The sequence below is a fragment of the Rhinolophus sinicus genome, chromosome 9, assembly GCF_057876585.1.
Source record: "Rhinolophus sinicus isolate RSI-liver-muscle chromosome 9, RSI-T2T, whole genome shotgun sequence".
Classification (NCBI taxonomy): Eukaryota; Metazoa; Chordata; class Mammalia; order Chiroptera; family Rhinolophidae; genus Rhinolophus; species Rhinolophus sinicus.
In genome coordinates, this window is record NC_142509.1 from 34,524,763 (window position 1) to 34,537,525 (window position 12,763).

General features: G+C 46.2%; 1 protein-coding gene across 1 annotated transcript in view; it reads right to left on the bottom strand.

Moving 5' to 3' along the window:
* The window catches only part of CCDC63 (coiled-coil domain containing 63), a 55,576-nt gene continuing 42,813 nt past the window's right edge, over positions 1 to 12,763 (bottom strand). Inside the window, exons 11-14 of the mRNA XM_019733894.3 lie at positions 7,071 to 7,145; positions 4,961 to 5,153; positions 2,213 to 2,413; positions 1 to 202 (exon numbers count right to left, since the gene is read on the bottom strand). Coding sequence (XP_019589453.3) covers positions 66 to 202; positions 2,213 to 2,413; positions 4,961 to 5,153; positions 7,071 to 7,145 — 606 coding nt within the window. The 3' untranslated portion in view covers positions 1 to 65. The remainder of the gene's footprint in view (positions 203 to 2,212; positions 2,414 to 4,960; positions 5,154 to 7,070; positions 7,146 to 12,763) is intronic.

Sequence of the window (12,763 nt, forward strand, 5' to 3'; positions counted from 1 at the left end):
TTATGGAACAAAGCATTTATTCTCTCTGCTTATGGTATAAATGTGGCCCCAATCACTTCAGATTGCTACTTCTTTTTGGACTTCAGATCGTCCCCCTTTTCAGAGGTGCTGTCCAAGTGTGAGGCCCTCATGCGAGACACTCTGTTGGTGTAGTGGGTGAGTACCATCTGCCGCAGGCTGCTGTAGTCCAGGGGCTGGTCCTCTACACCAAAGACAGGATGCAGTGAGGAGCTGAAATCAGACCCAGCACACTCCCTTCCCCGGGCAGTGACCCTGCCCCGTTCACGGGTACCCAAGGCAAGGATGCCTGTTTGGGGTTCCCCCACAATGCCGGGGGTTGAAGTATGAACATTCCCGAGGTTCAGGGAAGGGGCGAACAGGCAGAGATGTACTGCAGGGGTGCCAGACAATAACTGTTTCTTCTCCTTGGTGAGTTTGGTTTAATCTAAAGGAGACAGGGCCGCCACCTACAGATGTTCGGGATGCAGATGACACAGAGATACCCTATGGGACAGATGAGTGGATGGGCTGAAATCCAGCTCCCACCTGATTGCCAAGCCATGTCTTCCAAGAAGGGGCACCTTTTCCTAATTACCCTGTCCAGAGGGGGTGCCTCTTCTAATTTACACATACGGAGCACAGAGGCTAGTGAGCCAAGAGAACCCAGTGTTTATCAACATTCCCCTGAACAGAAGTGATGACATCATCTGTAAGTTCTCGACCTTGTGAGGACAGTGTTACCAGCCTCTGTGCCCCACCACCCTCCTCTTTTAGGAACTCGAAAGACCAAGGGAAGCTGAGCAAAGCTGGCTACAGCAGACCTAGCTTTCACTCCTGCTAGGTTTCAGTGGCCTCAGCGAAATCAAGCAGAAGACGTGCGCACATGCTGGCATCCCCTCCCTCCACCTTGGGCAAGACGTGGGGCAGCTTTTTAAAAAATCTCTATTTACTAAAGTGATGCAAGGTCATTATAAAAGAAAAAATTTAAACAACATGGAATCGTTTAACTTAAAAATGCATAGTTTTCTACAAAACACTCAGGAATATCCACGTAAGTCAACCCGCACATCCTCTAAGATACCTCCCTGCTTCTCAACTTCCCTCCCTCTCTTCCTCCTCCTCCCCTCCTCCTCTTCCTCCTCTTTCCTTCTCTGTCTCTCTCTCTCTCTCTCTCTCTCTCTCTCTCTCTCTCTCTCTCTTTCTCTCTCTCATCATAGCTGTCTCTCTCCCTATTATATGTCAGTGTTGTGAAGGCCTGTTCTGTACATTGTAGGATTTTAGCAGCATCCCCGGCCACTAGATGCCAGTAGCAACCCCCTCCTTCTAATTGTAACAACCAAAAATATCTCCAGACATTGCTAAAAGTCCCCTGAGAGGTAAATCACCTCTGGTTGCGAACCACTGAATATATATTTCATACACACACACACACACACACACACACACACACACACACGGTCATATATATTATATACCATTGCATTCTTTGGAGTGGCTGCATTGTATTCCATTGTATGGATGGGGGAACCATAACTTACTTAAGCAATCTCTTAATGGGTGGGCATTTCAGCTGTTTCCAGTTTCGTGCTGCAGTGACCATCCTCCTACCTTCATCTTAGACCCTTGAATAAGTTTTTCTTGAAGGACCAATTTCCACAGGCAAACTTACAGGTTTAATGGGTGTCCACTTCTCAGGCTTTCCATAGGTGTTCAAACTGCCCTCCCAAAACCCCGGAGGGACCGATTTTATCCCCACCTTCAGGGAGCAGGGCTGGTTCCCCCTGTGAGGGGGAGTGTCTCGAGCTTCTGCCTCCCAGTTAGGAAGATCAACGGGCCAGTGCCAGAAGGGCCACAGTTAAGGTTTCTGGCACCAACTATGCCTCAGGTGCTTCAATCATGGGATTGGGAGAACAGGGAGGTCACGGGTGGAGTGGGACTCAAGAGCATTCAGTGAGGGTAAGAGATGGGATCAGAGAATCTCGTGAGCCCGTAACTTGCCAATTTAGAAATTTTGGATATTTTAAGATTCATCATTGTGCCTGCAGGGAGAAGCATCCCTGAGCGAACCACGTCACGTGGCCACAGCCAAGAGCATACCCCTGAGGCTCATAAAGAGAGGGAAACTGAGGCTCAACACTGCAGACCCTCATGGGCACAGGTTTAGGAACCCCAACCCACAGACCCACGCAGATCTGGGAGAAAGAGAACTAACCTTCATCCAACTTTTCACTGAAGGATTCAGTCCCCAACACTGGGGCGTAGACCTTGATGGGTTCTGCACTCTTGAGGAAAGAGCCACCCCAGAAAGGGTTGATGAAGGGTGGCAAGGTCTCGGTCTCTGCCCCTTCCACCTCCAGGATCCGCTTGTAGGATTCTAACAGCAGTAGGTCGTTGGTCTTCTTTTCAATGATGGCTGGAAAAAAACAAGCAGAACCCAAATGGCTGCTAAGAGACCTGGTTGTGTGTATGGGGTGGCGGAGGGTGGGGGTGGTGTCTCAGGGTGGTGCCCCCCGCTGGAGAGGAAGGGAAGGGACAGGAAGTGGGGATCATGAGCTACTATAAGAACAAGGCTTTCTCCTGGGTTACATCATGCATTCTTGAGGGGACAGTATCACGCCCACGAGGGCAAAATTTGATTCTTGAGAGGCAAGAAAAACTGACTCTACAAGGTATAAAGCACAGACAGACATACAGGACATAAACAGCTATACAGTATATCAACTGTATTAAAATTTCACGAGGAGAGGGCAATTGAGAAAACAATGTCTAAAAGGCTCTGTAGGGGGTGATAATGAAAAGAAGGTTGAGAAACACTAAAAATTGAGAGGCATGGGCAGCCCTGCCTTAAACTATGGATTTTTCCTGTGTGCTCTCTCTGTCTCAGGCTTCCAGAGCTTTGCTCATACTGTTCCTTCTGATTAAAATGCCTTTCCCTACACCCTTCCTTGAATAACCCCCAGAACTGTTTTAAGATTCTAGTCATGCCTTGCCACCTGCAGGAATGTTTCCCTGACCTGCCGAGTTTGGGGGAGCTGCCCTTCGTTCTGTGAGTCATAGCCCCATGCAGTCACTGGAGTCATTCATTCATTCATTCATTCATTCATTCATTCATTCATTCATTCATTCTGCAAATGATGATTGGATGCCTACCATGCCAGGCACTGTGCTAGAGGCTATGGGTACATGGAAGAAAAATAAAACAATAACAAGGATGCAAGGACTTCAGTGTATATGGGGAGATGGAGAGAAAGACAAATTCAACTAATAAATACATGTGCCCCTCACAGTCCAGATGCTCATTATCTGAATTCAGCAACTACTAGATTTGGATAATTTAAAAAGTAAATAAACCTCACACTCCCCGTACTGTTGCTAGTCTCTCCGTAAATCAGAGACCAAAAATATTTGCATCTGGAACTTGCTCTCAGATCTCAAGAACCTCACAGATTCAGATCGTGATCACTTCCCGTACACAGAGACAAATTAGTGAATGTGAAATAAGAGAAGTGCCATGAGAGGGAATAATAGTGGGGCAAGGAACCAGTTTCAGAGGGGGCAGCGGCGGGGTGGAGAGGGGACATTTAAACTGAGATCTGAGAATGAGCAGCCTCAGAGCATACGACGAGTATTCTAGGAACAGCTTGTGCAAAGGCCCTGAGGTGGGAGTGAGCTGAGGGGAGGGTTGGAAGTATAAAGAGGAGAACAGAGTGACTGGAGGTAGTGAGCAAGGAGGGAGAACAAATTGAAAGGAGGTGAGAAGTATAAGCCGGGGCCAGGCTCTGCAGAAGCCGACGGGCTATGGGCAGGAAAAAGTTAATGCAGCAGGCCTGACTGTTATCCTACGACAGGCCTGTTTACCAGCTGAGCCCTAGACCAGCAGTAGGGAACTTGGATTTCAAGAAGACTCCTACCTTCCATTAACTGATAAGAGTGACTCACTGTGCCTAAACTGTGTACAAAAAAATGTGGTTTATGCTACATACCTGCTGTCCTTCCTGGGAGTCTGAATGTGGGTATGTACCAGGCTGCAGGTGCCTGACTCAGTAATCAGCCCCCAATCAAAACCCTGGGCATGGAGACTCTGATGCGCTCCCCTGGTTGACAACATTTCACACATGCTGTCACAACTCATTGCTGGAGGAATGAAGCACATCCTGTGTGACCCACTGAACGTGGTGGGAGGGCTGTCTTGGGAAACTCCCAAACACAGATGATATTATTAAATACAATGAAACCTGAGGTTTTATTCTAAGAGCAGTGAAAGCCATTCATTCCGAATTGTCATGATTTGTGCAGGTGTATCCCTCCCTCTCTAGTCTGAGCTCAGGGCCTCTGACCAGAAATGTGTGTTCTAGTTAACAGGCATTAGCTACATGCCAGGTGCCACTCTGAGCACTTGGATTTCTTCCTTTCCAATCTGTATGCCTTTCATTTCTTTTTCTTGCCTTGTTGCATTGGTTAGGACAATGACTACAGTACTGAACAAGAGCAGACATCCCTTCCTTATTCCTGATCTTAGAAGAAAAACATTCAGTTTTGCACCATTAAGTATGAGATTCGTTGTAGGTGTTTTTGTAGATGCCCTTTAACAGGTTAAGAAAGTTTCATTCTAGTTTGTTGAGAGTTTTTATCATGATCATGAATGTTGAATTTTGTCAAATGCTTCTGCATCTATTGAGATGATCATATAGTTTTCTTCTAAGAACTTCGTAAGATAGATATTGGGTTTACATCTCTCTTTTTTTTTTTTTAGATGAAAAAAAACTAAAGCACAGAGAGGTTCAGAAAGCTGCCCAAAGTCACACAACTAGTAAGAGTAGAACCAGGATTTGAACCCAGGCAGGCGGTTATTAGTACCCACATGCTTCATCGCAAGGCTCACTACCACCAAAACAACAGGCCCCTTGCCTGATCACAGAAAGCTCTGGAAATGGTTCCAATGGGCCCCCGTTGGACTCACCGAAGTACTGTGGGAGGTTGGCCTCGGTGATTTTCCCTGTCTCCCCTAACTGCACCAGGATCTTGGTGGTGTCACAATTTATCTTCTGCAACAGATTCTCCACCCAGCTCTTGAGCTGCTGCAAGGTGCTGTTCACCTCCTTGTAGCTGTTCTCATACATGTCTGCCTCCTCTGTGGTCTTCTTTAGTTTCTCCTGGTGGCACAGCCCAATTCCCACCCCATCCCTTTACTTGGGCAATTATTAGTAACAAGGCAGAAGTAACAGCCCTATGACATGAGAACGATCATTATCCCAATTTGACAGGTGAGAAAACTGAGGCTCAGGGAGATTTAATCACTTTCTCAAAGTCACACAGCTAGGAAGTGGCTTTTCTGAGTCATACCCAGGGCCTGGTTGTGTAACTCCCATGACAAACCCTCCCGTTAAGGGACTGGTCCCACCACTTGTCCCAGAGGGACAGGAGGTGATGAAATGGAAGGTGTGTGAAAGGTTCCAAGAATAGAGCAGACGGAAGAGATCTTCAGCAGCAGCTAAGAAAGTACCTTGTGAGCCCTCTGCTATTAAGACAAGTTCTCCTGCTTCGAGTATTTGCATTTGGAAAGAAGCCTCCAGAAGTCATGTTAAAGCCCAAGGAATAAAAAGCTGATGGAAGGACTTCGGGCAGAGGTGGGAAGATGCTTGGGGGTTACCTGGTCAGCTTCCGCAAGCTGCCTCCTTTTAGGCTTTCAAAACCCCAAGATGCAGAGCAGCTCCAGTCCCAAGCCCAAGGAAGCATCTGGACGCTGGGTGGCCCTATGCCGAGGATGTGGGACCCCAGGAATGTGCCCAGGTGCGGAGGGTCTCCTTGGAATTGGCCCTGCCTGGAACGTCTAATTCCAGGGAGGCCTCTCTGAGCTGCAGAGGCTCAGTGGGCAGCATGTGCTTTGCCGCCCCCCAGTGGCCCAGCCGAGAATGGCACCACCATTGTTCATCAGGTGCATACCCAGAACACAAACAAGCCACAGAGAAGGAAAAGTAAGTGACCCAGGAGCACCGTTCCTGAGGCGGGAACTACTGGATTAAAACGGGACTTTGCAATCAACTCTCTGAGTTCATATCTTTGCCAGAACTGTGCTATCCATTCTCCCTTTATACCTGAATAACAAGCCCTTGACTGTATTTGGGGTGGCAATGTCCCCAGCTAACAGTTATATTTCCAACCCCCCTGGCAATAGGGATGGCCAATGAGGTATAAACACAGAAGTCATTGGCTAAGTCTTCAGGGAAAGAACTTTTAAGCTGCTGACTCAGCTAGCAAGGCCTTTTTTCCTCCCCCACTTTCTCCCTACCTGGCTGGACCACTGGCAGCCATACTGCAACAATGAGGCATCCGTGGGAACGTAAGCCACATACCAAGGATGGCAAAACAGAAAGGAGGAGTCTGGGTCGCTGATGACATCATGACCAACCCCGAGGTGCCTATCTCCAGACTTATTTCTTTACAAACTAAATAAACTTCTATCTTGCTTAGGCCACTGTTATTTGGGGTCCCTGTTATTAGCAGTTAAATACAATCCAGTATCCCAGCTCCATGATGTTGGTCAAGTGGCTTTCCCTCTCTGAACCTCAGTTTCCTTATCTGCAAAATGGAAAGATCATAGCACCGACCTGTTGTGAGCATTAAATGAGCTAGTGCAAGCAGAGCATTTAACCTAGAGCCTAGTATATGCTAATTGCTCAAGAAAGGTTTGTCGTAACTATTATTGATTGGGAACAGGCCACAGCCAGGACAAGGGAGAGCAAGAAGAAAAGACGAAGGCAGAGATCTGTCTGGAATTTGCCAGTCTGGGATGAATGTATATGCGCACGAGCTTGGGCTAGACCCCCTGAAGTGCGGGAGTCTTTAAAATAGACGAAAGGGCAGTTGGGACAAAATTCTGCAGCAATACCTGCAGCAGAGGCTGCCTGTGACAAAGGGTCAGGACCTGTCAAGATGTGACTCAGGCTGTAGTGTCATGGGGCAGATTTCTTACTCCTCCTGAGACCCCGCTGACAGGCTGCCTGACAGACAGACAGACAGACGCGGAAACTCCCGTGGCCCTCCCTGCTCCCTCCCCACTCTGGTCTTACCTCCAGCTGTCTCAGGACAGAGCTGTTGTCATCATGGGACAATTTCTGCTGGGATTGCAAGTGGATGATCTCATTCTGCTCAGGGGAGAACGAGACTGTGAGGAAAACTGAACGCTCCTCTCTGGCCACACCTGAAAACCAGCCTGTGCTTCGGGGAGCTGCTGGGGATTTAAAATGATCTGATCAAAGGGGCCCCAGCACCCCGGAGCTCCTCTTATGCCCCCGGAGGTTTTGTCTGATGTTTCCTAATTGAAAGAACAGTGAGGGCATTGGAAGGGTGGAAAATTAATTTCTTCTGGAGAAATATCCAGAATAGTGTGGTCCATAGAATTTTCTGCGATGGTGGCAACATCCTCTGTCTGTAACGTCCAGCACCACAGCCACTAGCCACATGGGTATGGAAATGTGGCCAGTACCACTGAAGAGCTAGTTTAAAATGTTTATATAGTTTAAATTAATTTAAACTTAAATCACCACAGGTGGCTAGCAGCTACTGCAATGAACTGGCAGCCCCAGAACAGGGGTTCTCATCCTATAGCGTGAATTAGCATCAGCTGGAAGCTTGTGACAACACAGAGTGCTGGGCCCCACTCTAAGAGGTTCTGATACAATAGGTCTGGGTGGGGCCTGAGATTATGCATTTCTAGAAAGTTCCCAGGAGATGCTGCACCTGCTGCTGCTGGTCCAGTGACCAGATTTGAGAACCCCTGGGCTAGCCAATGTGTCCAGATATAAAAGGCACGCACCTTTTGACTGAGCAAGTCCATTTCGAGGAAACTGTCCCATGGAAATAACAGGAAGTGGGCAAAAGTGGCAGCTCAAGGCTGCCCATCATGTTATTATTTGTAATAGCCCCTGTTAGGGACAACCTAACGTCTACTGATAGGGGGTCGGTTCAATCAATGATGGTACATTCATATCATGGGGGGAAATGGTCTCAAATACAAAGATTGTTAAAATGCAGGTAAGGGGGGTGGGGGGTGGGGGGTGGGAGATGAGGGTAAGGGGGATCGAATATATGGTGATGGAAGGAGAACTGACTCTGGGTGATGAACACTCAATGGGATTTATAGATGATGTAATACAGAATTGTACACCTTAAATCTATGTAATTTTACTGACAATTGTCACCCCAATAGGTTTAATTAAAAAAAAAAAAAATGCAGACTCCTGGCCCGTTCAAAGATAATCTAGGTTTGTAGGTATGGGGTAGGGCCCGAGGAATCTGCATTTTTTAAGAAGCAACCTATGATTCTACTACAGAGCATCCAGGGTCCCCAGAAGCCATTAAAAAGAACACAGATGATGTTGGGAGGTATCTATCATGAATCGCTGGGAAAAAAGTTTACAAAACAGCCTGAACTGTCCAGTATGATCCCAGCACTATAAGTGTGTGCGTGTGTGTGTGTGTGTGTGTGTATGTCTGTTATGTCTGTGGGGTTCTGCATGGGTGCATGTGTGTGTCTGTTTGTCTGTCTGCATAGGTGTGTACAGGTGTGTATGCGTATCTATGTATGTCCATGAGGTCTGTGTGTGTGTGTGTGATGTGATGTGATGTGTGTGTGTGTGTGTGTGTGTGTGTGCAGTTACAGGCTTGAGGGCACACTGCTTTCATAAAGCAATGTCACCAAAATATTAATGGACATTAACTCTGAGTGGTGATGTTTTGGTGATTTGTATTTTTTCTTTGTATTTTTCTGAATTACATTTTTGCACAGACCTATATATATTACCTTTCCAATCAGAAAAATAATTATTTCATTTTGGAAAAAAATATTTAAAAGAACTGAGAAGAAAAAAAAAAGAAAAAGAGAAAAAAAAGAAAACGAAAAAAAAGAAAAGAAAAGAAAATTTAAAAAAAAAAGAACTGAGGCCTTCCAATCTTTAAAGGAAAAACAATCCCAGAAGGAACTACCAAAATGATGAATCAATGTTATGCCCAGGTGATGCAATTCTTCTTGCTTTGGGATTTCTATTTGTACTCTTTCAGTTTTGTTCCATATGGGGTTGATTGATAAGTTGACTGAGAGGTGTTCCTTCTCTGTCCCAAACTCTCCCATGGCTCCTGTCACTCAGAGTAACTACCAAAAACTCTTCTGGAAATGTCTCCCCCAACTCTACGACGTCCCTCCCCTCTCGGGCTTCATCTCTCTCTCTCTCTCTCTTCTCTTTCTCTCTCTCCCTCCCCCCCTTGCAGGCACTCGAGCCTACTTGCACTTTCCTGCCTCAGGACCTTTGCACGGCTATTTCATCTGCCTGGAATATTCATCCCCCAAAGATCTGCACAGCTTATTCTCTCACCTACAAGTCTGATCAAATCTTACCGTCTCAACTGCCCGTGCCTTCACCTGGCTCCAGAACCCCTCTTAACCTGCCCTATTTCATCTTTATAGCCATGCCACTTCTCACTTCCTAATATACTCCACAACTTATGCATGTATTGGGCTTGCTGTTTATTGCCTGTTTCTCCCTGCCAGAATAGAAGCTCTATGAAGGCAGGGCTTTTTGTCATTTTGTTCACTACCACATTACCAGTGTCCAGACCAGTGTCTGGCACATAGTAGGTGCTCAATAAATACTTACTGGGAGAACAAATAACCAAAAGAACATTGTTTCCATTAGAATATATAACCTTATATATTTTTTTCCATTATAATATATGTACTACATGATAATCACTATACTAAGTTTTAAAAGCATCACCCACCCACCCCCCAAAAAAGTCAGAAGGAAATAGATCAAAATATTAACGATTTTCTCTAGGCAATGGGATAATGGGTAATTTTTAAAATTCTTTCTATCCTTAGGTAGTTTCCAAAATTTCTATAAAAAGTGTATCTTTCTCTTCTAAGATTTTTAAAATATTAAACCTTCACACTGGAAAAAAGTATTTCCAGGACTTATTCAACAGGCATTTACAGCTTTATTTAAGCCCCCAAAAGGCACACTTCTGTAACTTCAAAAGGAGCTCAGAAGCTCTTGTGGTCCAAACATCATTCTACAGGTGAGAAACTGAAGCCACGAGAGGGCAGGGACTTCCCCCTCCTTCATCAGACACACCGTCCTAACACCAGAGACAGGGTGTGTGGGTAAGAGAGAAGGAACCATCATGGTAAATGGGAAAGATCTAGGTCGATTCTGTTAGGGAAACATTTCCTGCATAGGTCAGTTTCCTACTGGAGTCCTCACATCCCTCTCTATGGACTGTCTCTGTCACCCCACTGGGACTAGTAAGGTGCTTCCTCCTGGAAAATGACTCAGGGTCCCGCCAACTCCCAGACCATCTTTTTCTTCAGAGCTCTCTGCCTTCAAAGATCTTCCCTGCAATACTACAGATGACCACCAGAGGGCAGTGGCGAAGCGCCTAAACCGGAGGTTGCAAACTCAAACCCAGCTCCTCTGGGCGAAGGAGGGCCAGACAGCTAGATCGGTTTACAGGGGCAGAGGCACTCAGCTTCCCAGGGGAATGTGATTTTCTGGTTTTCCAAGAGGAACCAGAAATCCAGATTTTCATGTTGAATATCCCGATTTTTAAATGTTGGCAACTAATAAATTTAAAATTGGTGGTCATGGCGACCAAGCAAAAGAAAAATGAAAGCTGCATTCATCCAATTTATGACCTTTGGCGCCAGCCCTCCAAGTAGGGGTGAAGTCAGATGTTAGAATCCTAACTGTTTTTAACTTTAAAAAAAATCTGAACCCTAGTTTGAGCAGAGGTGCCACAAGAAGGCAAAATGGTAAGGTCCCAAGCACCCCGTTCAATCCCCTATGCCACCTCCACCCCTTTCATCCAGGACTATTCCATTTTATCTGTTTTATATACTGATGTTTCCTCCTAACCTGGATTTAAACAAAAATGTTCTATAGATTTTTTTAAATAAAAGTTTGGAAACTACTGCTCTAGTCTAAGTATGTCACTCTACAGACAGGGAGACTGAGGCCCAGGAAGGCAGGATTTTGGCCATCTTTCATCAGACACACTTGTCCTAATGTCAGATGTGTCCTAATGTCTGTGTAGCTCAAGGAGGGAGAGGACCCTCAAGGTGAATGGGAAGGTCAAGGTCAATTACTGTCTGGGACCCATTTCCTGGTGCCTCCCGCTGTGTGCACAGCCTTCCTGGGCATCAGGAATACAGAGGGAACACACTGTCTGAGGACCTCTGGAATATCACCTTCCAGAAAGGAGATGGAGGGCAATTCAAACTCATCTCCCCCACCCCCACGCCTACCACCCACACTGAACTGGAAGTTCTCTCAGAACCTGTCCACCTCCCGCCTCCTGCCCTGCCCCCCTCTGCCCCAGGCTAGGGGTTTCCTTGCCTTCTGGCTCAGGTTGGGCCCAGCAGAGGAGAAACACCAGCTTGAGGGTAGAAGGAGAGTGAGGCTGAGGGGCACTTGCCCACCCCTGGGCAGATCACTTGTGTGGCCACATCCCTCCAGGAAGGACACAGACAGCCTTCTCCACACAGCTCTCTCCTGATTCCAGAAACTGCTCCCTTCCCTCACCGATCCTGTAGCCCTCTCTCTGGGTGGTCCTTCACTCTCCCTTCTTAATTTCCTTCAACTTTGTAAATAGTCCCTTTTAAAAAACTCACCTCAATTTACCAATCTTGGGCATGCCATCTGTTTCCTGTGACAACCTTAATTGATACAACGGCCTCTATTTCTGCCATTTTCACATGCCACTTGTACTATTCTTATCAATCACTATCTATTATTATCCAGTAATAGTCTTCTTTAAACCAACCAAATTTTATTATGTTTATCATTCGTTATTTACTGTTTATATTACTTGTCACACCAAGTCATAATATCAGTCACAAGTTTGCTCTGCAGGCTATATTTTTCCTAATCCTCATCAAAATTAATTCATCACTGGTAAATTAAAATGTTTTTACCAAAATCTAGCTACTTTCTACTTGCACACAGCCAGCATCCATGCCCCATGTTCAGGAAACAGTGACATTGCAAAAGGAAGTGGCTCCTCGTGTCATATATACAGAGCGCAGGGACCTCCGAGGGAGGAGTAATGAATTCCCACAGGAGGTGACATTTGGGCAAGGACAGGACTAATGAGTAGCATTTCATCAGAAGAAAAGCAGAGGGGTGAAAACAGAGGGGAGGAAACAGCACGAGGAAAGCATCAGAAGAGGGAAATGCAGGGGATGGCTGGTCCTTTCAGCCGCAGAGGCTGCCTTGGGGGTCATGATGGCAGCTGAGTCTGCAGAGACAGGCGAAAGCCAAATTTTAAAGACACTGGAGTGTCACGCTAAGGAGTTGAGACTCTATCCTGTGCAGACAGTTCCAAAGGCTGTTTATGTTACTCTGGGGAGTAAGCAGCCCAGGTTGCCAATTAGGTTTGGGAAACTATGGGTTTCAACAAAGGCCAACAGGTTTCTGTACCACAGGACTTGTCAGAGCCTTTCCTGTGCCCGCGTACATCAGGGCCCTCCAAGATGAATTGACTATCTCTTCTCAGTTCTGTGAAGCCGTTGATTAACAGAGGTCAGCAAGAGGGCCAGAGAATTTAGGTTTTGCAGGCCACATATGGTCTGCCTTGCCTAGTCCTCTTTTTTATTTTTCTTACAACCCTTTAAAAATATAAAAAACCGTTCTTTACCCATGGGCTGTACAAAAATGGGCCACATTTAGCCATATATAGTTTACTGAACCCTGGATTATAAAACATGCCA